General features: G+C 52.8%; 1 protein-coding gene and 1 pseudogene across 1 annotated transcript; one reads left to right on the top strand and one right to left on the bottom strand.

Moving 5' to 3' along the window:
* Positions 1-4,811: 4,811 nt before the first annotated feature.
* Positions 4,812-6,670, bottom strand: LOC131913840 (uncharacterized; annotated as a pseudogene).
* Positions 6,306-17,871, top strand: Ampd2 (adenosine monophosphate deaminase 2). The gene is made up of 18 exons (XM_059266081.1): positions 6,306-6,756; positions 10,937-11,067; positions 11,259-11,389; positions 11,703-11,771; positions 11,858-11,969; positions 12,241-12,427; positions 12,674-12,815; positions 12,926-13,015; positions 13,241-13,370; positions 14,065-14,259; positions 14,350-14,481; positions 14,691-14,854; positions 15,147-15,273; positions 15,362-15,525; positions 15,820-15,940; positions 16,200-16,373; positions 16,550-16,660; positions 16,789-17,871. Exons 1-18 carry the CDS (start codon positions 6,669-6,671, stop codon positions 16,996-16,998), a joined length of 2,478 nt encoding a protein of 825 aa, XP_059122064.1. The 5' UTR covers positions 6,306-6,668; the 3' UTR covers positions 16,999-17,871.
* Positions 17,872-24,814: the final 6,943 nt, after the last annotated feature.

Here is a 24,814-nt window from a genome sequence, read left to right as displayed (position 1 = left end):
AAAGGGTATGTTTTAGAACCTGTGAATTTCAGTTACTATTAATTTTGGAGCCTGAAATGAAGCTAATATAAGTGATGATTATCATCTGGCAAGTCTGAAAATGCCACCTTACAAAAGTACAATTTGGGATGTGTACGTTGGCATTGGATGTGCTGGAGATCAAACCCAGGCCTGTGTGCACACCAGGCAGGTAAGTTCTCTACCAACTGAGCCCCAGCCCCAGCCCCGAGTGGTTTTAAAGATTGACTAAACTGGATTGGAGTACAGTCCAGGCAGGAGAGTTACATTTTCCCCCAGGTGACTCCCAGGAAGAGCCACGGTGGAAAAGAACCCTTAAGATAAACAGACTGAATCTGCACTTTTAGAGCCAAAATTGTGTGGCAGTGGGGTGAGGAAAGAGGGGGAGCTAGGTCCCCACTAACCGGACATGGGGAACCATGGCTTAGCATCTTCCTTTGCCCCTCCTCTCTGTTAGTATTAAAAAGGCCCGACTTTTGAGACCGAGGAGAGAGAACTAGCTGCGGAGGTGCCTGCCTGGCGTGGCAATCCTGCTTTCCCAATCAGAAATTGGCAAGTGCCTTAGTGACTTAAGGGCAGACAAGAGTCCCTTAGAAATTGTGGCTGTTTTGGAATCCTGGCTAGGAGGTTCCAGTAATTATGCCACCAGCACTGCCCTGCCCTGCCCACAGTACTGGTAACTCACACCGAGACCAGCCCTGTGCTGAAGGCCCAACTGTTCAGAAGAAGGGACAGCAGAGGACTGTGCCGGACCGTGTCTGTGCCTTTGCTGCACATGGTTCTGCAGCTTATTTCAGGTCACATAGTTTAGTAAATAGAGGAGTCAATAGTTTTCTTTTCCCTAACCGCCGTCCCACTGAGTGAGAAAAAGAACCGCTGGACAAATGGGGAAACCTTGGACAGGGGCCTGTGCTGGAGAGAACCCCCCAGCTGATTCACACATGGGCAACACCTGCACCCTTTCTAGTCCCAGCTGCTGTCGCTGACAGACCCCAGTGTTGCTTCTGCTTGGGCTGTAGCCGGAGGAGGAGGAAGCTCCCCATTCTCACGCTTGAGCTGAGAAACTCTCAGCCCTCCTGCCTTCCCTGTGGTTGTCCCATTTGATCATTACATTGAGGGACAACGTCCTGGTGAAGAAGGCAGGGCACAGGAGGGTACAGTGCCTGTCTCAGAGGTGAGTGAAGCATGGAAGAGTCATGCCCCTCTGCATGAGGGTGTGTGGACAGAACCCAGGTGTTCGGGTCACAGCCCTAGATGGCCATCTCATTTTGAGTGGAAGCAACCACTTAAATGATCACCCGAGGAATTTGGGCATGTTTCCTAAATGAAGGAGCTCTCAGGATCTGCCTCACGTTTCATAAGAAGCTGTGCCCCAGATGGAGTGTGGGACACTGACACAGGAAGATTTGCCTTTGGGAACTTGCAGTCTACGTGAGGAGGCTGGAGAAAGCAGAGTAACAAAGGGCTGACGCTAATGTTGGGGGACTCAGGGCTGTTGAAAACCTTGCTTCCACCCCCTGGTAGGAGAGGCAATTATACACACATGTATTGTGATTTAAAAAAAAAAATGTGTGTGTGTGTGTGTGTGTGCCTAAGCCAGCAGCTCATGCCCTTAACAGAGCATACAGTAAGTTGAGGTAGAAGAATCCTCAGTTCTCAACTAGCCTGAGCTACAGAAGGACCACATTTTAAATAACAGTAATATTGAAAGCAAGAGGTGATTGTGAAATGGACAGACTTTCCACGGGGAGCCGGTCAGCAGAAATGGAGGATGTGAGTGTGGGGAGAGGAAAGGATGAAAGAGAAAAGGTATGAGGTAAATATGAGCTTAGACTGGAAAGCTTGATGTGACAGGACATGAAAGGATGGGAGAGCTGGGAGATGAGGATGGGAAAGGGAAACAGACCAGCTAGTGCAGGGCCTTGAATGTCAGTCAGGTGACCTGTGGACAAACAGAGAGACAACCGCATGATGCTGGGTCAAGCTTGATTCTAGAAAGGTCTGGGAATAGGATGGGGTGTAGGAAATTGCCCTGGGCAAGTATCCTTGGAAGCTTCAGCTATTTTTCTCCCGAGTCTAGCATCTGCTAGTAGAGGTCTGTTCCTAGCCAGGCTGGCATTACCAGGGAGCTGAAGGTCAGAAAAGCAGGGAAGCTGTTCAGAAAAAACAGAGTGTGCTGACGTTGGGAGGGGTTCCAGAAGGTCCAGCTGAGAAGCCATGGCGGAAATCGGTTAGGAGGAGGAAGCTGTGTTTGGAGACAGGGAAGTCCCAGAGACTGAGGCAGCATTAAGACTTCAATACCAGAAAGTCCCGGGCCACAGGGTGACCCACTCCTTCATTCTCCAAGCTCTGCTCTGCAGACAAGAAAACCCCACTGAAATTCAGCTTGTGTTGAGTAGGTGGGACGCTGATGCTTAGCTGGAAGCAGGGCAGACTCCCTAACAACCACGTGACCTGGAAGTGAGGGGGTGGGGAGGGTTGTAGGGGGAAGTCAAGGGTGTGCTGTTGTTGGTAGGACTTCAAGATGAAGGCGCTCGTGAACTGGTTTGCCTGGGTTGGGTGGAGAACAGGATTGCCACCTATTGGCTGGGTAGTTAGGTAGATCTGGATTAGGGGATCCACATAGGCCTGGCCCAGTGTACGGCTGTGACCCTTAAAATTATGCCAAAATCTGCATCATACCAGAATATAAATGAGCATCTATATGGTCACATGGTACTTGCTTGTTAATCTGGGGGTTTATTTTGTTCATTCTTGGAAGCTAACATTCTCACAACGCTCACAATGTCTAAGGGCCATATTCAGAACAGCCCACTTTCCAAGCCTGGGGAGACTGGTGATTAGCCTTCTGCAGGGTTTTTGTTGATTTCTATCCTCTTGACTTCTTTTCTGTGTGTGTCATGTATATCACACCGTTAGGACCATTCTATTTGTGTAGTTCTTTGCATCCATTCTTTCACCTAACTTTATGTTGTAAGCATTTTCACATGATTAAAAAAAAAATCCTCCAAGACCAGTATTAATGGTTGTATTTCATTGCGTTCATTTAAACATCCCCTTTTAGCCGGGAGGTGATGGGGAGGCAGAGGCAGGCTGATCTCTGAGTTTGAGGCTAGCTTGTACAGAGTTCCAGAACAGCCAGGGCTACCCAGGGAAATCCTGTCTTGAAAAACTGAAAACCAACCAAACAAACAAAAACCATTCCCTTGTTGTTGGGCCTTTATGTTTCCAAACTTTCTGTGGTAAACATTACAATATTGAACAACTTTGTGGATATTTTTCAGACAACCCTTTATTTTATATTATTATTATTATTACATTTGTTTGTTTTGGATTTTTGAGACAGAGTTTCTCTGGGTAGTCCTGGCTGTCCTAAAACTCACTCTGTAGACCAGGCTAGCCTCTGGCCTCAAACTCAGACCCTCCTGCATCTGCCTCCTAATTGCTGGGATTAAAGGCTTGCACTGCCCTGGCTCAGATAATCTTTTTTTTTTTTTTTTTTTTTTTTTTTTTTTTTTTTTTTTTTTTTTAGTTTCTCTGTGTGGCTTTGGAGCCTGTCCTGGAACTCGATCTGTAGACCAGACTGGCCTCGAACTCACAGAGATCTGCCTGCCTCTGCCTCCAGAGTGCTGGGATTAAAGGCATACGCCACCCCCCCACCCTCTCATCCCTCACCCCTCACCTCCCACCCCCTCCAGATAATCCTTTTTTTAAAAGAACAGTTTTGTGATTCCCATCCCCTAAAGAAATCCCTGGAAGCCGCCATGAGATTTGCTGGGTCTGCCCATCTTCCTGAGTCTTGATGAGAAAGGTGCAGCTTTTCTTTTTTCTTTCTCTTTCTTCTAAACATGGCTTCCTTTCTTCTCTCCTCTCCCAGGCAGCTGCTGAGAGTCACAAGTTTCATGACCTGAGGCTTTTTTTTTAAACACTAATAAAATTATTTTTTTGATCTTAAATAAAAAAATAGACTTGTTAGAAGTGGATTACTGGGTTAAACAGTGAAACTTGAGACCTTTGATTATATTTTGCTAGACGGTTCTTATATTATATTAGTGTTTATGGCCACATAATGTGTGTCCTAGTTGAATACATCCTCACCTGTACTGGGACGCTTTTAGTGGCTCCTGTTCAAATATTTCAACCTAACAAATTAAGAACAATGTATCTCTTGTTCTGTTTTAGGCTTTGATTCTCAGTGAGCTGGATTTTCTCCACAGCTCTCCCAATTTGATGGAGGCCACCTAGGGGGTTTCTTGTTTGTGTTTTTGTCTTTTTGCAGTGCTGGGCATTGCCTCTCACATATAAGGCAGAGGGATACTACCACTGAGCCCTCACCCCCAGCCCAAGGCAATAGTTTTTAAAGTTTCAGAAGAGTGGACAGGAGACACCCTGGAGGCTGCCTCAGATGTAGATAGACAGAGAATGGGGCTCAGGGCCCAGAGTTCAGGGTGGAGTCAGGAGGGAAGGGATGTGGTGGGAGTGGTGAGACCTTTAGAACATCTGGGTGTGAGGGCAAAGGACTCCCCCAAGGGTAAAGATAGGGAAGGGACCAATTGCTGCTCGTAGGGTAATGGCTTTTAGTGAGGGGACTTTACCGTTTTCCTTTAGGTAGGACTGGCCCTTGGAGATGGGAATGCTGGTTTGAGAGGTGTCTGCAGCCCTATTCAAACAGCCCAATTTCACTTACCCCACAAGGCGAGTCAACGAGTTGGCAATAAGGATCCCAGGCCAAAGCAATGTTACATGAACACCGATTAGGAGGTAACTTACAGGCCAGTCACAGGTCTCAGCACTTATAATTAACTCGTTTATCTACACCAGCATCCTTTAGGGCAGACACTCATTTTACAGAAATAGCACAGAGAAGTTCAGCGTCAGTCAGGAAGTAGGTGGCGATGCCTGAATTTGAACCTAGACATTCTGGCTAGTCTGACCTCAACATAGAAACTAATGTGGGATGGGGAGCCAGCCTTGAAGGGCACACCCTGCTTACCAATGCCCAATAGAAGGAAACAGATTCAGGTGGGAATGCGGAGAATGCAAGGGCAGGGCTGAAAATGTTTTCTGGGACCCTAATAATAGCTACCTGACTTGGTGCCAAGCATTGGGCAAAGGGGCTTTACATTCATTCCTCTGTAACTCCTTTGGATGAGACGCTGTCATTACCTCATCTCATCTTACTGATGAGGAAGCTGACGCACAGAAATCGCCCAAGACCAAAGGGCCACGCCAGGCCAACCCTGGCCGCGTGGCTGCCCACGTGGCGTTAGGGAAACAGGGAAAATGGTGGGGGCGTGGCTAGGCGATCGGAGGCGTGGCCGAACGGGGCGTGACCGCGGACTTGGCGGGGCCTGGGGCCGGCGAGGTTGGCGCGCAGCCGGGAAGGTTTAGGCGGGGTCGCACCTGTTGCGGGACTCCCCCGCAAGCCCGGCCACGAGGTTCGGATCTCTAATTGATACCCAGAAAGTAGTGAAAGAACCCTAGGCGAATTCCGGGTCCGGGTTTCTGTGGAGCACGTGGCCGGCTTCCTCTTGAGTGCGGGCCGGGGGTCGCGGCGCCAGGGTCTCCGGAGGTCAGTCTGGCCGCTGAAGTCGGTGGGAGTCCGCCTGGGGCCAGCTGGCCATTTTGAAAAACTGCCTTCTTCCCGCTTCTCAGTGCGGGAGCAGGGGCCCTCTCCCCTCCTCGGCCGTGCTTTCCCGCTGTGCAGACTTTCGTAGGCAGCCTCCCTGGTACCACTTAGGACTCGGGCAGTATGGCCTCAGGTAAGCGTGTGTTGGCTATAGAGGGATCCTGGGACAGAGGTGCCTTGGTGCGGTGACAGGAGGGTGGGGGGTCTTTGGCACAGCCTGCAAGACCTAGGGGATGTGAGCAGATCCTAGAAGGGTCTCGGGAAGCAGACCTCGAGTATGCAGGCAGATGGACAAGTCAGAGGAGCCTGGGGTCTTTTCCCACAGACCTCAGACAGGACCCTGCCTCCTGCTCTTCCTGTCTTCCTAGGAGGCAGCTTCTGCCGGTCAATGGAATTTTCCCAAGACAGGCCCCTCCCTCCTGGGCTCGAATTCTCAGTACTGCCTCCTTCTCCCAGAGCTGGACTGTCCCTAGAGCAGGGGTCAGATGGGGAAGCAAAGAGTGGGCTGTGCCCCAGAGGCGCTGGGTTTTCATGAGTACGCTTGCCCTGTCCCTGGAGGAAATGGGTTTTGAGGTTGGAGAAAGCTCAGGCTGTATTCTTGCTTATTATGTTTCTCTCTGGCCGGCTGGACCAGCCTAGCCTGGACTTTGGCTTCTTTGCCTTGAAGCTTTGGCAACGGATGAGGGTTCCCGAGGTGGGGTGAGGGTGCTGCAGAGCTGAGAGCTGGCGGGGCTCCATCTGTTTTCTTTGCACCCCCACCCCCACCCCAGTCCCAGCCGCCATCAGTCACGTCACTCTAGGGACTGGAGTGGGAAGGGAGGGATAAGGGGCAGGATGGAGGCCCCACTCCCCGAGGTTGCCTAGACAACATCAGAAATCGTGGCCAGGGCCTCTTCCGCCTGCGGGGCGCTGCTTCCTGCATCAGTCACTCCCGCCGGGGGCGGAGCGGAGGAAGGGGTTGGATGTAAGAGAGCTTGGCCCCAGCCGGTGAGGTTCCTCCGCTGTCGCCTTGGCCCCAGCCATGGCATCCTATCCTGGCCCAGGCAAGTCCAAGGCCAAATATCCCTTTAAGAAGCGAGCCAGCCTTCAAGCTTCCGCTGCTGGCCCAGGTAAGTGTTCTTGGTTTCAGGCAAGGGTTCCTCCACCGCCTGCTCAGGCCACCTAGTGCCTCAGAGAGGGGCCCCCTCCTGCGGCACCCTCTCTGCAGTGATGCCTCTCTACCTCGGTTCCAGGGCTGACTGGCTGGTTTGGGTGGCGCAGGGAGGGAGGTAGGAGGGGATGCCTGAGGTCTCCGTGTCAGGGATGCTGCCCTCCGTAACAAGGAGTGGGTGTGCATGTGGGTGCAGAAGAGGCGTATATGCACACGTGTCTGCCTGTGCAGATGCTAAGGCTGCGTGTGAAGTGTATGTGAATGGAGTGGGGAGGGTGGTGTGGGACTGATTGCTTTGTGGACTGGCTACCGTGTTTGGTGCCTGTACCAGGCGGGCTGAGGATCTAGAACTCTGTGAGTGAGAGTGGCGGGGTTTGCCATCTGGGGTCATGCATTGCTGGCACACGCACCAGAGCTAGGGCCCAGTTGCTACTGTCCTTGCTGTTTGCTTGTTCCTGCTCTGTGTTGTGAACCTCTTCAGGGGAGTGGGGAGTCCTTGGGATGGCCAGTGGGCTGTCGGACCTTGCACCCTTGGGTTTGGCCCCTACTTTGTGGGCATCTCCGCACCATTTACAGCTGGTTGTGTGGTGGCGACTGTCCATCCTGGTGAGGATTCAGCCACTGGAGTTGGTGTTACCAGGGGTGTGGGTGTCTGCAGCTCTCAAGTGTTCTGGCTAAAGAAAGACCTTTTGGTGATTGGGAGTTGTTAACCCTTTGTGGCTGTGTTTACACCCTGACTGTCCTCTGGCTTGTTCTTACGCTGTCCAAGATGCCCGGCTAGGGCTTTGTAGTGTGCTGAGAGTGTGCTGAGCTGCGTGCTCCGGTCTTTGTTTCAGGCTGTGTGTGGATCTGTGTCTTCCAGGTGTGTGCCCTGGGCCTAGCTCTGTGCTGGGTGCTCTGCTGCTGAACCAGAGACCCTTAGGTGGTTAGATCCTGAGAGCATCTTGTCCCTGGGGTCAAGGCCTAGTGAGGCAGTCTTGATAATGAGTGAGGGGGCTCCTAGTCAAAAGGAGGGACTAGGCACCAGAATCCTGGAGCTGATGGAGTGGTCTCCCCCCCTTGGCTTTGCGCTGTGTATGTGATGTTGTGATGCCAACTTGTGGCACAGGGCCAGGGAGACAGGAGCTGGCCTGAGGGGGTGTGGAGGTGGTTGCTAGTGTGTTGCCTCTGCTGAATCTAGTGGTCTTTTTGCAGTTGTGAGGCAGACTGGGAAGATGACTCTGGCTGCTGGAAGCCTTCCTGCTCTCCCAGCACTGCTGTGTAGGCCCAGGGTTACCTGACAGGAAAGGGTTGAAAAGAAGGGCTTTTGACTTTATTCTGCAGCTCCCTGGTCTGCCTTCAGGGACTTAGAAGTGGTTAATGGCTGGGTGTAGTGATGCACACCTGTAATTAGCTACTTGGGAAGCTGAGGCAGGAGGATCAGGAGTTTCCAGGTATGCTTGGAACTTATAAGACCCTACCTAAAAGTAAAAATAGAAAAGGGTGAGGATATAGCTCAGTAGTAGAGGACTTCCTTAGCACACCCAAGGCCTCAGGTGTGGTCCCAGTAATGCAAAAGACAGAAAACAAAACCCCCAAATGGTCTGGAGCTGTATTTGAGAGAATGGATAGGACCTAGGTTCATTTTTGTTTGTTTGGGTTTTTTTGTTTGCTTGCTTGTTTGTTTTTTGAGACAGGGTTTCTCTGTGTAGCCTTGGCTGTCCTGGATCTCGCTGTGTAGACCAGGCTGTCCTCGAATGCAGAGATCTGCCTGGCTGTGCTGGGATTAAAGGTGTGCACCACCTCTGCCTGGCCTAGGATCTGGGTTCTTGATAATCAAAGACTTGAAACCCTGGGTTGGGTGGGTAGGTATTGATCTTTGCCTTTTCCTCCTAGTCTGCTCTTGCAGGGGAGAAAGGGAATCACCTCATCACCCATCCAAACTTTCTTTTTCTTCATTGTTTTCCCTACTTACAGCCTTGTCCCTGCCCTGGGCTCAGACAACCTCTCACTCTCCCCACTGAAGGGGCTCCATGTGGGAAGTGTTTGCAGCGTCCCAGGAATTTCTGATTGCAGGCCTGTGGGATCAGAGCCCTAAGCTTTACAGAATGCTTGTGGGACATTCCCCTGTGAGTCCTGGAGCTGTGGCCAGATAGGACAAGGCCACTTCTCACCCATTTATAGCCTGTGTCCAGAAGTTAAGACAAGCAAATAAACAAAGTAGGGTCCTCTGTGTCTTCCAAATGCTGCTCCCATATTCCAAGGTACTCTTCCTTGAATAGGATGTCTCTACCCTGACAGTGGGATTGGGACTGGCGTGTAGGCTAAGAAGCCTCTGTAACTAGCTCCTATCCAGATTAGGCCAGTGGTCCAACTACCAGTGAGCTTCTGCATGTAGCAAAGCTTGTCTCTCCTGAAGAGCCTGTAGTCAGGGCCCAAAAGACAGTGGTGGGCAGAGGAAGCTGACCAGAGGCACAGGGCTCAGGGGAGGATGGCCGGTCTCTCTCCTTGTCTCTCCTCCTACCCTTGGGCCAGCCAGGCTGTGTACTTTCTGTCCCCTAGGGCTGTGGTTTTAAGGAGAGTTGGCCCCTCCCTTCCAGGCTGCCTTGACCTGTCTCTTTTCTTCCCATTGAGATTGGGTGGGCCTCACTGGCACTGAAGAGGTTAAGGTCCTGTTAGAATTAGAGTTCTTCTCATCTCCCAACTCCTCCTGCTCCTTCTCTGGATTTCTGAACTCCCCTGAACTCTCCCAGTCCCCTCCTTGGGGCCATCCCAGGGTCTCCCCTGCTTATAGCTGCACTTGGTACAGCCCATGCCAGCCCCTGAGCTCTCCTGGGGGACTGGCTGCAGCTTCACAAGGCAAACAGGCAGGCAAGGGGCACAGGGCTGCTGACCAGAGCACTCTTGAACTCTGCAGGTAGGGTTCCAGTAGGGACCAAGGCAAGTCGGTAGCTGGGTCCTGATCTAGGTTAAGCTGCGTTCTCTTTTTTTGTCCAGCTTTGGGACTGTACCTGGAATACTGGGACATGGGTTTGGAGACCTTAAGGTATAATGCCTAGACAGAGCCTCTGAGTCCTTTTCTAAGACAGAGTGGAGGTGGGGGAGAGGGTTCTGGAAGGATGCGTCTTCTACAGCTGGCTGGGAGAACCAAGTGGTCTGTGGACAGCTTCCTGCAGGAGGAGGCTAAGACTGTTGAAGGACCTAGAAGGGTCCATCCTGGTGGGCTGGGAACTTAGGCAGTCCAGGAGACTAGCAGTTTCAGACTATCAGTGTTAGCCTTGTGGTGGGGCCCAGGAAGAGTTGCTCTGCCCTTGTTGGAGTAGAAAGACATCTAGCTTTCAATTCTGCCTTTCCCAGGGCCTTCCATGGGGCCTCCAGCCCAGACCCTAAGGCCTCCAAGTGGTGTGGACTGTGGTAGCTCCCTTTGGAGGGGCAGCCAGCCGTGGGAGGGGCAGCCTAGGGTCAGCCCTCATGTTGGCAGCTCTGGGGTCCTGGAGAAGAGAACAGTACTCCAGGGGGAGAGAGGGTTCTGTGCCAACCAGGTCCTCTTCCTTGATAGTCGCTTCTCAGGTCAGAGCTGAGTGCTGCTGTACTTTGCCTGTGCCTTGCAGGTCTAGGAGAGTAGACGGCTGTTCTTTTCTTCTCAGTGAAGGATCTGTTAGGCCAGGGGTGGATCTGACCCTGGGTTAGTGCCCTAGAAGCTGATGGTCCTTAGTGTGGTCACTGATCCTAAATGAGTGCCTGGTGTGTGTGTGTGTGTGTGTGTGTGTGTGTGTGTGTGTGTACACGTACGTACGTACATACATGTGCACCCCTTTCTGGAAAATTGTCACTTGCAGATAGTCTTCTGATCTAAGGGAGTGGGCTACCCCCACCTCAAGTTCTTATTGCAGAGTTGATTCACTTGCTCCACAGGCAGGCACGGGACCTCATCCCTGAGCCTGGGGTAGTGAAGGGCCTCTGTGTAGATGTGGATGAGTTCCCTGGGGAGCCCCACATGGCTGGCTCTTCTGTCTCAGTGGAAGTATTGCCCAGTGTCTAGGCCCTGACTTTTAATAGGTTCTGGCCCCAGGGTGGGAAGGGGCTCCTCTTGACTTCCAGAGGCATCCAGGCCCTGCCCCTCCTCCCCTTGACCCTGGCGTCGCTGGCTGTCTCCGCAGAGGCTCGAGGTGGTCTGGGGGCCTCTCCACTGCAGTCTGCCCGATCCCTGCCGGGCACTGCCCCCTGCCTCAAGCACTTCCCGCTCGACCTTCGCACGTCTATGGATGGCAAATGCAAGGAGATTGCCGAGGTATCACCGGGCACCCCCACACCTCCTCACCTCCAGCGACCTCATCTCAGGCTTGGCTGTCCCTGATCCTAAGCCTTTCCCAGGAACCCTGGCTCCCGCGCACACCCCTCGCCCAGGCTCTACAGGGGAGGTGGGCAGGGGGCTTGAAAGCATGGCCACCTGACCTTTCCTCCTTCCCTCCTTGGTACCAGGAGTTGTTCAGCCGCTCACTGGCCGAGAGTGAGCTCCGCAGCGCGCCTTACGAGTTCCCAGAGGCGAGCCCCATCGAGCAGCTCGAGGAGCGGAGGCAGCGGCTGGAGCGGCAGATCAGCCAGGATGTCAAGTGAGCCGGCCGCTGCCCCTTCCCCGTCCCTTTGTCTCTTGGAAGTCCACCGGGGAGGCAGCAGAGAGCACATTCTTTGGAGCCAGGCCGCTGCTGCTTCTTTCTGTCTCCTGGGAGGCTTAGAGCCCGCTGTATAAACTTGGGGGACTGCTTTCTCATCTCTGAAGAGGGGTGAGAACAGCCCAGGGTCCACAGCCCTGCCTGTGAGGACCCCATGTGACAATCTGTGCGGCGCCTGGTACAGTGCTGGGACCTGGTTGCTGCGGCCACTGCTCTTTCTTGCCCCACCAGACCTTACTGCTCTCCCCTCTAGGCTGGAGCCGGATATTCTGCTTCGGGCCAAACAAGATTTCCTGAAGACTGACAGTGACTCGGACTTACAGTGAGGAAAGGGGGCTGCGGAGGGCATGCGGAGCTGGGGTCTGTGCTGCGGCCGTCCCCAATCCTTTTTGTCTCCCTGTCCTGTAGGCTCTACAAGGAGCAAGGAGAAGGGCAGGGTGACAGGGGCCTCTGGGAGCGTGATGCGGTGCTGGAACGGGAATTTCAGCGGGTCACCATCTCTGGGGAGGAGAAGTGTGGGGTGAGTGTGGAGTGAAGCCTTGGATTCTGCAGAGTTCTGGCCTGGGGAACTGGGAGCTAGAGAGGATATTTCTTTTCTGGTGCCTGGAGTGACGGAGGGACTAGGCTCCCTGATAGGCTGGGACTAGAGAGGGCTAGGTACTCCTGGGTTTGAGGCCTTTGGAGCTGGGGCTGGGCAGTATGAGGTCTGGGGATGGCCACAGGGAGGAGCTGAGTGTGAGCCTGAGTGTAGACAGAGATTAAAGGAAGTGACTGCCTGTCCTTGTCCTCAGGTGCCGTTCACAGACCTGTTGGATGCAGCCAAAAGTGTGGTGCGGGCCCTTTTCATCCGGGAGAAGTACATGGCCCTGGCCCTGCAGAGCTTCTGCTCCACCACCCGCCGTTACCTGCAGCAGCTGGCTGAGAAGCCCCTGGAGACTCGAACCTACGAGCAGAGCCCTGATACCCCTGTGTCTGCTGGTGGGAGCTCCCCTCCCTCCCCAAACCCCAACAGCCCTGGGTATCTAGGCTTGGAGCCTAGGCACCTCTGCCCTGCCTGCATCTCCCGGCGCCCAGGCTCTTTCTAGCTTCTTGATGTCCAGGAGGGTGGAGGTTGGGGACCATAGCCGCTCTTTTGGAGCCTTTGATCCTCCGTGGAGCCCGTAGACGGGGCAGCTGCAGGCCTTGAAGCTCCCGGACCCTGACGCTTCCCTCTGTCTTTTGCAGATGCCCCAGTGCACCCCCCTGCGCTGGAGCAGCACCCATATGAGCACTGTGAGCCAAGCACCATGCCTGGGGACCTGGGCTTGGGTCTGCGCATGGTGCGCGGTGTGGTGCATGTCTACACCCGCAGGGACCCTGATGAGCAGTAAGAGGGGTGTGGTGTGTGTTGGGGTACACCGTGTGGAATAATGCATTGGCTTAGGAGGGGCCAGCGGGCTTGACTTGCTCTCCTCACCTGAGCTTCCTGCATGCTAGCTGTCCAGAGGTGGAGCTTCCGTACCCTGACCTGCAGGAATTTGTCGCTGACGTCAATGTGCTGATGGCCCTGATTATCAATGGCCCCATGTAAGTTTCTGCCTGTCCCATTCAGCTCACTTCACAGCCCCAGCCCTGCCCTGCCCTGCCCTGCCCTGCCCTGCCCCAGACAATGTCACTTTGTCTCCTACCACTCCCGAGTCACCTACTCTTAGGCTGCTGCCCTTATTCTGTGTGTCCCTGCCCCCTGCCTTCACCCTTCCCAGGAGCCTCGGTCAGGATCTGAGTCGCTCTCTGTCCTTCCTTCTTGCCCAGAAAGTCCTTCTGCTACCGCCGGCTACAGTACCTGAGCTCCAAATTCCAGATGCACGTTCTGCTCAACGAGATGAAGGAGCTGGCCGCTCAGAAGAAAGTGCCGCACCGAGACTTCTACAATATCCGTAAGGTGGGCCCTCAGTGTGTGGCTGCCCCTCCAAAGGCTGGGGTCCTCCCAGCGCCCAGTGTGGAGAGCCCTCTTTGACCCACTGTTTTGGCCATGGACCTTTCCTTTAAAAAAAATGACTGCATTTTAATTATGTAATTAGTGGATGTGTACCGGTCTGGGCAAGGGAGGCAGAGGGAACCTTCCCAGGAGTCATTTCTCCTCTTCCACAGCGTGGGTCCTGGGGATTGACTCATGTTGTTGGGTTCGGTGGCAGGTGCCTTCATCTGCTGAGCCCTCTCTCCCCAACGTTGCATTTGTATGTGTCTGTGGTGTGTGTGTATGTTTTTGTGCGTGTTTGCAAGTATGTGGTCGTGTGTGTGTGTGTGTGTGTGTGTGTGTGTGTGTGTGTCTGTGTGTGGCGGGGAGGCCAGAGTTGACATTGGGTATTTTCTGCCTTATATATTGACAGAATTTTTCCCTCAAACCCAGAATTTGTGGCCTCAGTTAGTCTAGCTAGCCAGCTTGTCTCGTGTATCCCTCGCCTCTGCCTTCCTCATGTTAAGATTATGGGTCGGCTGCTGCATATACCTGGCATTTGTGTGGCTGCAGGGGATCCCAGCTGTGGTCCTCCTGTTTGTACAACGTACAAACACTGACTGGCTAAAGTCCCAAGGCCCCAGGCTTTGGTGGGTCCAGTAGTCCTTCTTCACTGCAGGTGGACACGCACATCCATGCCTCATCCTGCATGAACCAGAAGCATCTGCTGCGCTTCATCAAGCGGGCAATGAAGCGACATCTGGAGGAGATTGTGCATGTGGAGCAGGGCCGTGAGCAGACCCTGCGAGAGGTCTTCGAGAGCATGAACCTCACGGCCTATGACTTGAGTGTGGACACACTTGATGTGCACGCGGTCCGTCCCGTGGGATGGGCTGGGCTGGGGTGTTAGATCAGCACTAGGGCCAGGGATCAGGGGTGACCTAGACCTTCCCATCTCCTCCAGGACAGGAATACCTTTCATCGATTTGACAAATTCAATGCCAAATACAACCCCATTGGGGAGTCTGTCCTCCGAGAGATCTTCATCAAAACCGACAACAAGATCTCTGGGAAGTACTTTGCTCACATCATCAAGGTATGGAGGCAGCTCTCCCCAGCCGAGCCAGAGCACGCGTGCGCGTGTGTGTGTGTGTGCGCGCGCGTGTGTGTGTGTGTGTGTGTGTGTGTGTGTGTGTGTGTGTGTGTGGGCTCAAGAGACAGGAGGAGGGAGGTGAGAGGCCTGATGAGCACATGTGGGTATGCGGGGCAGGGAGGAACATAGATGTGATTGCTTCTGGTGTCTAGGAGGTGATGTCAGACCTGGAGGAGAGCAAATACCAGAACGCAGAGCTCCGGCTGTCCATCTACGGGCGTTCGAGGGACGAGTGGGACAAGCTGGCGCGCTGGGCGGTGATGCACAGAGTGCACTCTCCCAACGTGCGCTGGCTGGTGCAGGTGCCCCGCCTCTTGTGAGTGTCCCTTAGAGTGGGAGGAAGCTCCGTGGCTGTGTACAAGGGGCCAGGGCCTGCCTCCTGGTCTACTGGGATGGCCAAGCCTTCAGTAGCCAAGCTAGGCACTCTGAGTGCCAGGAAGGGCCTCCCAGGCCAGCCCACAGTTGTCTGTGCAGCCTGGTCTCTCTGAATGTCCCACTTTCCCACTGTGGTTCAAACAGGCTTTGGTGCTTCCCACGATAGCCCTGACTCTTTACTGGCCTGCTGCTGGCCTTGACCTGCATATGTGTGTGTCCTGTCTTCCCTGCAGTGACGTCTACCGCACCAAGGGCCAGCTGGCCAACTTCCAAGAGATGCTGGAGAACATCTTTCTGCCGCTGTTTGAGGCCACTGTGCACCCTGCCAGCCACCCAGAGCTGCACCTCTTTCTGGAGCACGTGAGCAGTGGCATGGGCTGGGCGAGGGCAGGATAGCTGGGCTCAGGCCCGGCTGCGGCTCTAGGACTGACCAGCAGCTCTTCGCCAGGTGGATGGTTTTGACAGTGTGGATGATGAGTCCAAGCCAGAGAACCACGTCTTCAACCTGGAGAGTCCCCTCCCAGAAGCTTGGGTGGAGGAGGACAACCCCCCCTACGCCTACTACCTGTATTACACCTTCGCTAACATGGCCGTGTTGAACCATCTACGCAGGTGCTGATCCCAAGAGGGCCAAACCTCTGCTTCTCTTGCTTCGAGCGCCCTGAGCTGAGGCCACTAGTGCCCCGACTCACACGTTGCCCCGGCGTCCAGACTGACGAGGCCCTTCCTCTGCCCTTAGGCTTCATTTCTCATCCTTTCCAGTCAAGAATCTGCCCCAGCCCTCCGTCCTAGGCCCTCATAGTCACTAGCTGGAGGGCATATGTGTGCGGGTGGTGTGGGATCTAGAGTCAGGTGAGCTTAGGTGTGCCCAGGCTCTGGAGCTGACTCTGTCTTCATGCCCCTCAGGCAGAGGGGTTTCCACACGTTTGTGCTGAGGCCGCACTGCGGGGAGGCTGGGCCCATCCATCACCTGGTGTCAGCCTTCATGCTGGCCGAGAACATCTCCCACGGTCTGCTTCTGCGCAAGGTCAGGGTCTACACCCCCAGCCTCCGTGTGCAGCCCTTTGCCTTCCTGATCCTCCTCCTCACCCAGCCATGAGATCAGATTCCTCCCTCCCGATAGAATTAGCTCTTCCCACCCATCCTGGAGTGGAGGAGCCCAGCTTGGGTTCACCATTCCGACGTGAGACCTGGCCTGGAGCCCCCTTCCCCTGTGGCCCCGAACCAGTATGCCCTCCCTGCGTTGAGGCCCCCTGACAAGTCCTCCGTTCCTCCTCCCTGACCAGGCCCCCGTCCTGCAGTACCTGTATTACCTGGCTCAGATCGGTATTGCCATGTCCCCGCTCAGCAACAACAGCCTCTTCCTCAGCTACCACCGGAACCCTCTACCTGAGTACTTGTCCCGTGGCCTCATGGTCTCGCTGTCCACAGATGACCCCCTGCAGTTCCACTTTACCAAGGTCAGACCCAGCCCAGCAGGTAGCCAAGGGCGCCGGCAGGGGGGAGGGGGTCTAGGGGACCCTGGGGCATCTCTGGGTCTGGGCTGCCCCTTGCTGGTGGAACATAGCAGCTGTCCTTAAATGAGGGAGGGGCTGCAGGGGCCTGATGCCTCTCTCAAGGAACCTGGCCTGTGCAGGAACCCCTGATGGAGGAGTACAGCATCGCCACTCAGGTGTGGAAGCTCAGCTCCTGTGACATGTGTGAACTGGCCCGTAACAGTGTGCTCATGAGTGGCTTCTCCCACAAGGTACGGTCGTCCGCCTGCCCGGGGCCGGGCCTCACCTCTTTTCCTTCCTTTGCATTGGGGGTCCTGGCCTTGTCCCTGCGATGTTTGGATCTTCTTGCAGCTCAGCCCGTTACCTACACCCTCTGCAGGTAAAAAGCCACTGGCTGGGACCCAACTATACCAAGGAGGGCCCTGAGGGCAACGACATCCGCCGCACCAATGTGCCAGACATCCGAGTGGGCTACCGCCATGAGACCCTGTGCCAGGAGCTGGCGCTTATCACACAGGCCGTCCAGAGTGAGATGCTGGAGACGATCCCAGAGGAAGTGGGCCTCGTCATGAGCCCGGGGCCTCAGTGAACCTGGTCCATGCAGTGCTTGCCCATCTCAGCAACTTGATGTGTCTCTGATTGGATCCCTCCCACCCGGTGTGGTCCTGCATGTCTTCGTTCTTTGTCTCTGTCCTGCATGTCTTTGACCATGTCTTGCCTCTGGGCCACCTCAGTGAGAGCAAGTCCAGGAATCCGCTTCACTGTTGTCTTGCCTCAGGTGGGACCTGATGGCTGGGATTTAAGGGCTGGCCCTGCTGGTGACCCGTCCCAGGATTGTCAGAAGTCCGGCTGTCCTCTGGTGTCTTCAGTGTCCACAGGGGCTTGGGATAGTTGTGTGGGGCTGGCCCCGTTAGCCTCTGGAGCCCTACCTCGGCAAATCCAGGCTTTGGCTAGAGTTCAAAGTTGAGTTCCCCTCTCGTTTATGTGGCCATGGGGCAGTCAGGAGGGGCTCAGTATCCCTCTGTTGTGGTACTGGCTGCTCAGTCTCTGTGAAGTTGTGGCCCATCTGTGCTGGGCAGAACAGGACTTGGGCTTGCTCATGGCCCTGGAGGCCTGGCCTAAGGGGCTGGACCACTGCCCCTGCCAAGTCACTGCCCATCAACCTCCTCTGTTCCTCCCGGGTCCACATGTTCCTTTGTAACCAGCTCCTTTGTACCCCTGTGGGAGGGGGCAGCCGCCCTGATCCTGTGTCTACAGTTGGAGGCTACTACAGTTGTAGGGTGCTGGGTCTGCCATTAGCCCTGGGGCTGGTACCACCTTCGAGGGGTTCCAGGTCTTTGACTAGATCCAGATCCCAGTTGGCCTCTTGTGTTATGTTCTAGACCAAGGCCTTTGCTATGAAGAACAGTGTTTCATATGACCCATTTTCCTAGTGCATGAGAAATAAAGATTATTTAAGTAATGAGGCATGTGAAGGTCTCTGTTGGGAGAGGAAGGGGGTAAATGGCAAGGCACTCTGGGTGGAGTAGCGGGACGCTGTATAACAAAGGCCGCCGGAGGTCCTGCCAACACTTCTGAGTGCTTGCACCACGGTGTATACTGTCACAGCTGTGACGTGCGACACATGCTGAGGCACACGGCATGGATGAAGTGGATTAGTGCATTTGCACACTGACTGGGGTATCTGTAGGAGAGAGGAGATGCCCATTGAGCCCTCAGCCAGTTTGCCCCTTCTGAAGGGGATGTGGGGCTCCAGGTCCATGGTGTATTCTTGTCACACCAGCTTGGATGGCACCCTCCCACCTCGTGCCTCCTGTGCAGCCTCTTAGGACAGCATGGTAGGTGGGAACATATGCCCCTGCATGTCTGCCTGAGGCTTCTGGTTCCAAAATTGCTGGACCTTCTAGGTAGCCTGTTTAAAGTACTCCCTCCAGATCTCTCCCTCGGGGATTCTAACACCAAGGTGGCAGATGCGGTGACAGACATGACTGTCAGATTGTGTTGCAAGGAGCTGGAGCTGCTTGTATTTGAATCCGTCTCTAGCAATTCACTTTCCACCCCAGGTCGATGGTGCAATTGCAGAGCATCTCTTTGCCACTAAGGTGGCTCCAGTCTGCTGTGCATGTAAAGAGGGGAAGTAGATTGGGCTCTGGACAGCACAGGGTGCTTCCTGCATAGGCAACAGACGCTTGCCACAGCTGCTGCTGGGTACAGAGAGACTAGGGGCTTCCTGCCTCACAATTGCAAGCCTCTGTGTGTGATGGAAGGCCTGGCTGGGAGCCCATGGAAGCCAGCAGCAGCCCCCACTCCCTAACCCTTACTCTGAGCAGGTAGGAGGGCCCATCTGCATCTGGCTTCAGACTGTAGCAGGTGCCCCAGAGACCCAAAGCAGCTCTACTTACACCCCCCCCTCCCCGACTCCCACTGGCTCCTAGCCAATTCATTTTAGTCATTTACGTATCTGAACTGAATGCTGGAGTTAGGGCATGAGCAGAAGGCTGTACAAAAAGGCTGTACACCCCACCCCACCCCCCCAAAAAATTGATTTCTGCCTAGGGAAATGGCCTGTGGAGATAGAAATGGCCAGCAATAGAATGGAGACAAACGCCATGTCTAAGGTTTCCATGCCTCACTGGACCTTGCCTGCACTCCCCCAAAAACAAGGGTGTGGGGAGCTAACTTTTGGAACCAAGTAAGCAGGATTAGTAGATTAAGAGCGTCCCTTGAAGGCCATGTCTGTCCCATACCAGCACTGAGGACTCCATATTCATTCTCGGAATTTGTCATTAGGTCAAATCCTTTCATTTTCCTGCCCGACTTTTCTCAGTCTGCGCTGAGGCCCAGCCCGCAGCACATCACTAACCAACAAAATGTTCCTTAGCAACCTCTCCAGTTTCACATCAATTGGACTTTAGTTTTCAGTTTTGCAGAAATTTCTCTTTCAAATATTTATTGTGAGTTAATCTTTTCCCTTTTTCAAATTTGATTTTGTGGTGCTCGGGTTTGAACACTGGACCTTTCCTATACTAGGTTAGTGAGCTGCACACTCAGCCCAGGAGCAACTAATCTTTAAAAGGTAAGGAAGCTTTTGCTAGCTAAAAAGAAAAGAAAACTCACCAGGCGTGGCTTATGCCTTTAATCCTAGCACTCGGGAGGCAGAGGCATGCGGATCTCTGTGAATTTGAGGCCAACTTGGTTTACAAAGCAAGTTCCAGCACAGCCAGGGCTGTTACACAGAGAAACCCTGTCTTGGAAAAGAGAAGAGAAGAGAAAAGAAAAGAGAAGAAAAGAAAAGAAAAGACGGGAGGGGAGGGGAGAAGAGGGGGGAGAAGAGAAGAGATCAAGCATGGCTCTGCTGGCAATCACTGATGACCACAGAGCTGGGAAAATGAGCCTCATGCCAGGCTAAACAAGTGTGGCATGGTCAGCCCCGAATTTGATGTGTAGCTCAGAGACCTAGGAAAAATGAACAAGAGTCATCCATCCTACCCATCAGCTTGGTTTCATTGTGTCAACAGCCTCAGATGGTGGTGTGAACCATGAAGAATTAAGATGGAAATACACCGGAGGGAAGATCCTGGGGTTCTTCTAGGGGGCATAAAACAAAAACATACATATAAATAAAATGCCTGAGTAGGAAAAAAAAAAAAACACAAACCTTTGAAGATACAGGAAAATAGAAAGTAAAAATCCTATTCTTGCCATTTTGCCAAATGTTTGCTTATAACATGCATACTTGAGCTATATGTATGTATGAATATATATTTTACATATTTATGTTTTCCTTCTAGTTTTTTTTTTCAAAAAGAATTTTTACTGCATATATTTCGTGTGTGTGTGTGTGTGTGTGTGTGTGTGTGTGTGTGTGTGCACATGTTCTTGTGGAGTGTATGTAGCAGTCAGTTGGGTTCTCTCCTTCCTCCACTGGGGTCCTGGAGATTGGAGCTGAGGTGGCCAGGTGTGGCAGCAATCATTGAGTTATCTTGCCATTCCCGATTCCTTTCTGAAAGTAGCATTTTGTTGTTTTTTTTAGACAGTCTCCTAGGCAGCTCAGGCTGGCCTTCGCGATCCTTCTACACAGCCTTCCCAGTGCTGAGGCTACAGGTGTGTGCCACCACATGCTAAATTCAAGTGATTTTTTTTTTAAATCGAGGTTCTAGTGTATATAAATTTGCTTTTAAAATCATGAACTTGTCTTTAACACTTTGTGAAGATAATCTACCAATGTAAATTTTGTTGCTGTGCCCTGCCCTGTGGCTTGCCATTGTGACTCTTCTCTGCTAAGAATAACTAGGCCTAGGCTTGTAGGATGGCTCCGCGGGTAAAGGCACTTGCTGCCAAGCCTGGCACCCTGGGTGGATCCTTGGGTCTTACATTGTGGAAAGGGAAAGCTGATTCTTGAAAATTGTCCCCCAGTAACCTGCACCATGGCATGTGTGCACACCATGGCAAGTGCATGTGCACACATGTACTCAAAGTGTAAAAAGACAATAATAAGTCGGCCTGGGGTGTGCGACTGGCTATGCACTGTGGAGCCATAATACCTGGGCTTTGGCTGTACTCCTGGTCTGTGTGAGCATGGGCAAGATACTTCCTTCTCTGTGCCTACGGATTCTTATCCATAGCTCTTTCCTCAGGCTGGGTTCTTCCCGTCATTGGATTTAAAACATTAGGTAAGAGTTTGGTAAGCTTTAGCTTGGTTTGTGCAAGACTTGAGATGCTCACCCTAATCTACATGCCCGTAAGAGAGAACTACCGGGTTTAAGATGTCTGTTTCACTTGATAGAATGAAGCAAAGCCCTTCCCTTGCTTTCTTGCTCTCTGCTTTGCCAGACCTCTCATACAGTCCCCGTGGCAGCCCCTCCCTTTGATCTGCTTGGCAGATGACTGTTCACCCCTCAGTCATCTGCCAAGCAGTAGACCTTACTACTCTCCAAAGGCTCTTGTTTGCAGGGTAGGGGAATGGTTGGTGGCTGATTTTTAAAATCAGTGCTTTAAAATGCCCCAAACAGCGCATGCAAATGGCAGAAGAATCTCCCTCCTTGTAGCCCCAGGGCTGGCCCAGAGTGAGGTCTACACCTAGGCACTGCAATCATAAAATCTAGTCAAGCGGAGAGCAACCTGGGCTGCTCTCTGGCGCCCCCTCCTGGAGAACTGGAGAGGAGCAGGTGGCGACATTTCTTGTGCTCATCCAAACTGTTACACTATTGCCTCATGGGTGAATTTATTCAAGGAAACTCCGATCGAACTTTAAACATTAACTCACATTTAGTCTAATGTTCAATGATTCACTTTGTTTTCTAAATGGGAGTAAAGTCACTCAACTTAACATTGCCTGGTTGATGACCTGGGGTAGGTGGTCTCTGCGGATAGAAGCCACAGAGCCTCCTTCAGTGTCTGGAGTTGGGGTGGCCCAGGGAGGAGCCCTGGCTGTGGATGCAAACCTGTGGAGTGGACTTTCAAAGGCTCAAGGAAAGCTGTGGAGCTAGAATTCTGGAGGCTGTAAAATAAGAAAAAGAGAGAAATTGAAACTAACAAATGTTTAAAGAAAAAAGCATGTCAACTTCAATATTTGTTAATTTTCGTATCCATACAAATGTCATTATATTTGAAAACAATTTGTAAATTGGATTTTTGGCAAACGCTCCAGAATCCACAGCATGATTGTAGTCATAGACAGTTCTAAACTAAATGAGTTACTCATAGTCGCGTAACTTCAAGAGCAACTTCAAGAGCAAGCCAACAGAGGCCCCTTTAGTTTAAACTAAAGAAGAGTTACATTGAATGAGGGACATGGGTGCATTTGAATGTTTGTTACTCTTGGAGCGGAGGGTCCTCAGACTCAGATGCAGGGGTCTGCACAGGGCTCAGGAGAGGCCCGCCCCCAGCCCTCTTCCAGAGAAGATTGGTTCAGCCTCAGGTCAGTGCTTCTGGCTGGCTGAAGAGGCTGGACAGACCAGCAGTCTCTGCTGCAGCCTTGGCTCCTGTCTGCAAAACTGCTACAAGAACAGTTAGAGTGTCCATCTCCACTTTGCTCGTGAGGAACGGGTTGGGTTGTGAGCCTAGTAGCTGGGAGAGTGAGCCCCGAGACACAGAGTAGGTGGAGGAGTGAAGACTAGCCTATCCCAGCCTGGGGCCCTAAGAAAGGACACGAAGGGACTAGTGTGTGTTTCTAGCAGGACAGAACACCTCTGCACACAGAGGTCTACGTACGCCCTTTCTGTGTGTGTAATGTACTCAGGGATGTTTTGCATGTCAACCAGCATCGTATTCCCACTCTTCCCTTTTTGAGACAGAGGTTCGCTCTATATGCCAGGCCGGAGTTCACCCCGGTGCCCTAGCTGGCTTTGACTTAGCGGCGGTCATTCTGCCTCACGCGGCCTCCTAAGTACTGGGATTCCAGGTGTTTACCACCAGGTCTGACATTCTCCTCTCGTAAAGAGAGAAACCTAGGGTTCAGTGAGGTTGAGTAACTGTCTGAGATGACTCAACTGGCTAGTGCAGTGCCGACTCTCGGCCACTCCATGGTGGCCCTTAAGGTATGTGTCTGGTTGGGGGCAGAAGTCTCTGAGAAGGGACAGTGTCCTGCCCCATCTTGGCATGAGTGATCTGGATGCAGCTGGTCGATGGAGTGGGGAAGAGCGTCAGAGGAGAGGCAGTTTAAGATCTGTAGTTAATGGCTGGAGAGATGGCTAAGTGGTTAAGACCACTAGCAGCTCTCCTAGACAATGACCAGCACCAACATGGCAGCTCACAATCACCTGTAACTCCAGTGCTAGGAGATCCAACTTCTGACCTCTGTGGGCATGTGGTACACAGATATCCACGCAGGCAGAACACCTATACACATAAAATAAAAATAACAAGTACAATTTTTAAAAAAGATCAGTGGTTAAGGGGTTAGGGGGATAACTTAGTTGGTAAAACATTTGCCTTTCAAGTACAAGGATCTGAGTTCAGTTCCCAGAATCCACATAAAAATTGCTGGGCTTGCTGGCCAGTGGTGGAGCACGCCTTTAGTCCCCAGCACTCGGGAGGCAGAGGCAGGCAGATCTCCGGGTCCGAGGCCGGCCTGGTCTACAGAGTGAGCTCCAAGACAGCCAGGGCTCCACAGAGAAACCCTGTCTCAAAAAACCAAAACCAAGCAACAACAAAAAATGCTGGGCTTGGGGACAAATGCTTGGAATCCCAGCGCTGGAGAGATGGAGGCAGGAGGCTCCTTGGGGCTCACTGGCCAGCTAGTCTAGCCTAATTGTCAAAAATGAGGTGGACAATATTTCTGAGGATCCTAGGTTGTCTTCTGGCCTTTAACACACGCACGTGTGTGTGTGTGTGTGTGTGTGTGTGTGTGTGTGTGTGTGTGTGTTTAGAAAGACCAAACGTTAATTAAGACAGGGTGGCAGAGCTACCCACGGTGTCGTGACTGCCTGGCATAGTCTGACAAAAGGCTGAGACTCTGCATGCTGAGAGAAGGTGACAAGCCCCACTCTTTCCTGCTGCCGTACACTGGGCCCCGCGGAGGTATGAGTTTTGGGTTAAAACTCAGTTTCAAGGTACACTGACACTTATTAACGTGAGCTCTTGGGAACATTATATGGACTCTGAACTTTTGTCCTCCTGACTACGAAATGACCTATCAGGGTGTGTCAACTCTGTCACGGGGGCAGAGTACCCGGGTAACATAAAAGCAGAAGTGTGTTTTGGCTCCCATTCAGAGGCCTGCAGCCCTGGCCACCTGCTCCTCAGAGGGAGCACGTGACTGAGGGGATCCCTTTACCTCATGGAGGCCAGGAAGCATCACACGGGGTGAGGGTCCCAATATCCTCTTCAAGAGTATGCCACCAATTACCTAACTTCTTCCAGGGAGGCCCTACCTCTTAAAATTTTCACCGTTTAGGCTGGGCGGCGTTGGCGCACGCCTTTAATCCCAGCACTGGGAGGCAGAGGCAGGCAGATCTCTGTGAGTTCGAGGCCAGCCTGGTCTACAGAGTGAGATCCAGGACAGGCACCAAAACTACACAGAGAAACCCTGTCTCGAAAAACCAAAAAAAAAAATTTTTTTTTTTTTTTTTTTTTTTTACTGTTTCCTATCCACTGGTGCCATAGGCTAGGCATGCCTTCAACACTTGGGCCCCTGAGTGATATTCTACATCCAAGCCACAGCACAGGCTCTATTGTGGGGGTCTGTTGTGTTGTGGGTTAAACAGGAGTGTGATTATTCCTACCAACAGCCTCAGAGTCTTTGGGAGCAAGGTGGGGTCAGAATTGTTCAGAGGGGGTAAGGGCATAGACAGCTGAGGGGCCACATACGTCGCTGATCTCAGGCTAGGAAGTGAGCTGGGTGAGGAGCAACATGAGACTTCCGGCCCAGTGTTTACCCTTTGAGCTCCCTTTGGGACATCCTG

Source organism: Peromyscus eremicus, chromosome 6 (assembly GCF_949786415.1).
Source record: "Peromyscus eremicus chromosome 6, PerEre_H2_v1, whole genome shotgun sequence".
NCBI lineage: Eukaryota > Metazoa > Chordata > Mammalia > Rodentia > Cricetidae > Peromyscus > Peromyscus eremicus.
Note: the sequence above shows the minus strand (reverse complement) of the source record. Positions and strands in the feature narration are given on the sequence as shown.

Excerpts from the sequence above, each read along its gene's own strand:
- Ampd2 (XM_059266081.1), top strand. The coding sequence starts at position 6,669 with ATGGCATCCTATCCTGGCCCAGGCAAGTCCAAGGCCAAATATCCCTTT. Across the intron at positions 11,390-11,702 it reads CAGATCAGCCAGGATGTCAA|GCTGGAGCCGGATATTCTGC; the intron begins GTGAGCCGGCCG and ends TCTCCCCTCTAG. Across the intron at positions 14,482-14,690 it reads ACTTTGCTCACATCATCAAG|GAGGTGATGTCAGACCTGGA; the intron begins GTATGGAGGCAG and ends TCTGGTGTCTAG.